Here is a 2232-nt window from a genome sequence, read left to right as displayed (position 1 = left end):
ATGACTTGTTGAAGACAAGGCGCTGTGAGGACTCTTCAGACGGACCTGATAAGATGCTCCCACACTCTGCTGAAGTGTGAGGCATGTGGTGAATGAAAGTTCCACTCTATGCCTCGGATTGAAAGAGTGTCTCTGATTTCTCCTTCGTTGAAGCCATGGAGAGGTTCTCTTAGCTCTTGTTCCATGGCCACGATGTCATTCCCATTATCGGACCACATTCTCATGACAGGCGCCCTGCAACCGACGAAATGCTGATGGCATTAACGAAGGAGTTTTGTTCCATTGTATCGACCACTTCCAGATGGACTGCTCATGAGGTAAGACATGTAAAGATAGTGCCCCAACACTTCACTGTCTTGCTTCACTAAGAATAGTCCGAAGCACTTCGAGCCAGTGTTAGTAAAGGGGGGTTCATCTGGAAAAAGCCAATCTTTTGTCAGTTCAGCCATCATCTGAGCTTTAGGAAACGACTTAGTCTGCGACAGACCAGGCATTCTCAGATGACAGTCTTGACTATCACATATCCTCTAATGATCCAGTAGTTTGGCCTCGACTGGGTCATCAGGTGGTTCTGACCACAATGGCCGCAGGACTTGTGCGTGGCTCTCACCATAAGCTTGACAGCAGGAGAACTGCTGGGTATGATGATCGGATGTTTGGCTGTATCTGCCAGTGTTGACTTCTGTAATAGACCACCGACGTGGATCAATCCATTCTCCAGAAATGGTCTGAGCTTGATTAATTTACTAGACCTCTTCAGCAAACTTCCCTGCTTCGAGAGGATGCTTATCTCTTCTACCTACTCTTCTCTTTGGGTCAGTCTCCAGATAAAATTCTCCGCGGTACTCAGCTCCGCACTTGAGAGCGAGTCCCTACTGTGTGTGGGGGTCTTCTGCGTGTGACGGATAAATCTTGTCATCCACACAACAGTTGTGACTAACTCAACCAGGGGGAGAATTTCGTTGCTATAGATTCAAGGAACGTTGGTTCTTTCTTCGTCAGGTTGAAGACGGTAGAAGTCTTCAGCTTGGCATCTGGATCAAGCTCTCCTCTAACCACGTTTTCAGGCATGGTTGGCCAGTGCTTTTCATCCATCTTGGGGAAATCTGGTCCTGAAAACCACAAAGGTGACTGAAGGAAGTTAGCGACGGAGAGGCCCCATGATGCGAAGTCTGCTGTATTGGTAGTAATATTAACGTATCTCCACCCAGTAATGTCTGAAGTATCTTTAATAAAATTGAACCTATTGTCAACGAAGTTTTGATATCTCGCAGCCGGATTTCTAAGATATTTCAGCACTGATGTTCTATCAGTCCAGAAGACCGATTGCGCCAGTTTCCGATCGAGCTCAGTGTTCAGCTTCGAGTCCATGTGAGCAGCAACAGCACCAGCCGTCAGCTCAAAACGATGGATGGTGGTCCTTTTCAGAGGGGTGACTCTCGCCCATCCTATGATAAGAGTGCAATGGATCTTTCTGTCAACACCAACTGCACGCAAGTAGGAGACTACACCATAGCCTGTCTGACTTGCAGCTGCGAAGTGGTGCATTTGAAGGGTGTCAACATCTCCAAAGTCAGCTGGTATGAAGGACCTTTGCAGTTGGAACTCTTCAAGTTGCGGCAGCTGCGCGAGCCAAGTCTTCCATCAAACGAGTTCATCAGCAGACATCTCCTCATCCCATGAAGCTTTCTTCGGCACATTTCTTGCAACAAGATCTTCGCGATCAAAGTGACTGGGGATAAGTAGGCCCAAGGGGTTGTAGATCGATGCAAAGACAGAGATCACACCCCGTCGTTTGAAGAGCTTGTCTTTAAGGACGATTCTGAATGTGAACAGGTCTATGCTCATATTTCAATGGATCGCCAGGGGTCGTTCAGTTGGCAGCTCATATTTATTCAGGTCAAGGGCAGTCTCAGAGTTGTCTCGTTCTTCTCTATGGATCGCAGCTAGAATTCACTTGCTGCTGGATGTATATTGGCTGAGCAGAAACCTCCATCTCCGCAAAGGTTGATCAGATCTATGGACAGTTCGATGCATTATTCTTCATCGTCCATCGCCTTGAGGAGGTTGTCGATGTAAAAGTTGCGATGTATAGAGTTAGAAGTTTCTTCATCATATTTGCTTCTGAACTACAGAGTCATTGCGTAAGCAGAAGTTAACGGTGTTCGGTAATGATCTTGCACCGAAAACATGTGGCATGACCCTGAAGATTTGCAGTTCCTTGCTAGTATC

At 46.9% G+C, this 2232-nt stretch overlaps 1 protein-coding gene across 1 annotated transcript; it reads right to left on the bottom strand.

Annotated features, from left to right (window-relative positions):
* Window positions 1–936: 936 nt before the first annotated feature.
* Window positions 937–1548, bottom strand: LOC137657404 (uncharacterized). Its single transcript, XM_068391739.1, has one exon. The coding sequence runs from the start codon at window positions 1546–1548 to the stop codon at window positions 937–939; it is 612 nt and encodes a 203-aa protein (XP_068247840.1).
* Between the last annotated feature and the right edge of the window lie 684 nt (window positions 1549–2232).

The sequence above is a fragment of the Palaemon carinicauda genome, chromosome 18, assembly GCF_036898095.1.
Source record: "Palaemon carinicauda isolate YSFRI2023 chromosome 18, ASM3689809v2, whole genome shotgun sequence".
In the NCBI taxonomy this organism is placed as follows: Eukaryota; Metazoa; Arthropoda; class Malacostraca; order Decapoda; family Palaemonidae; genus Palaemon; species Palaemon carinicauda.
The sequence above is the reverse complement of the archived record's forward strand: the minus strand, read 5'-3'. Positions and strand labels throughout refer to the sequence as shown.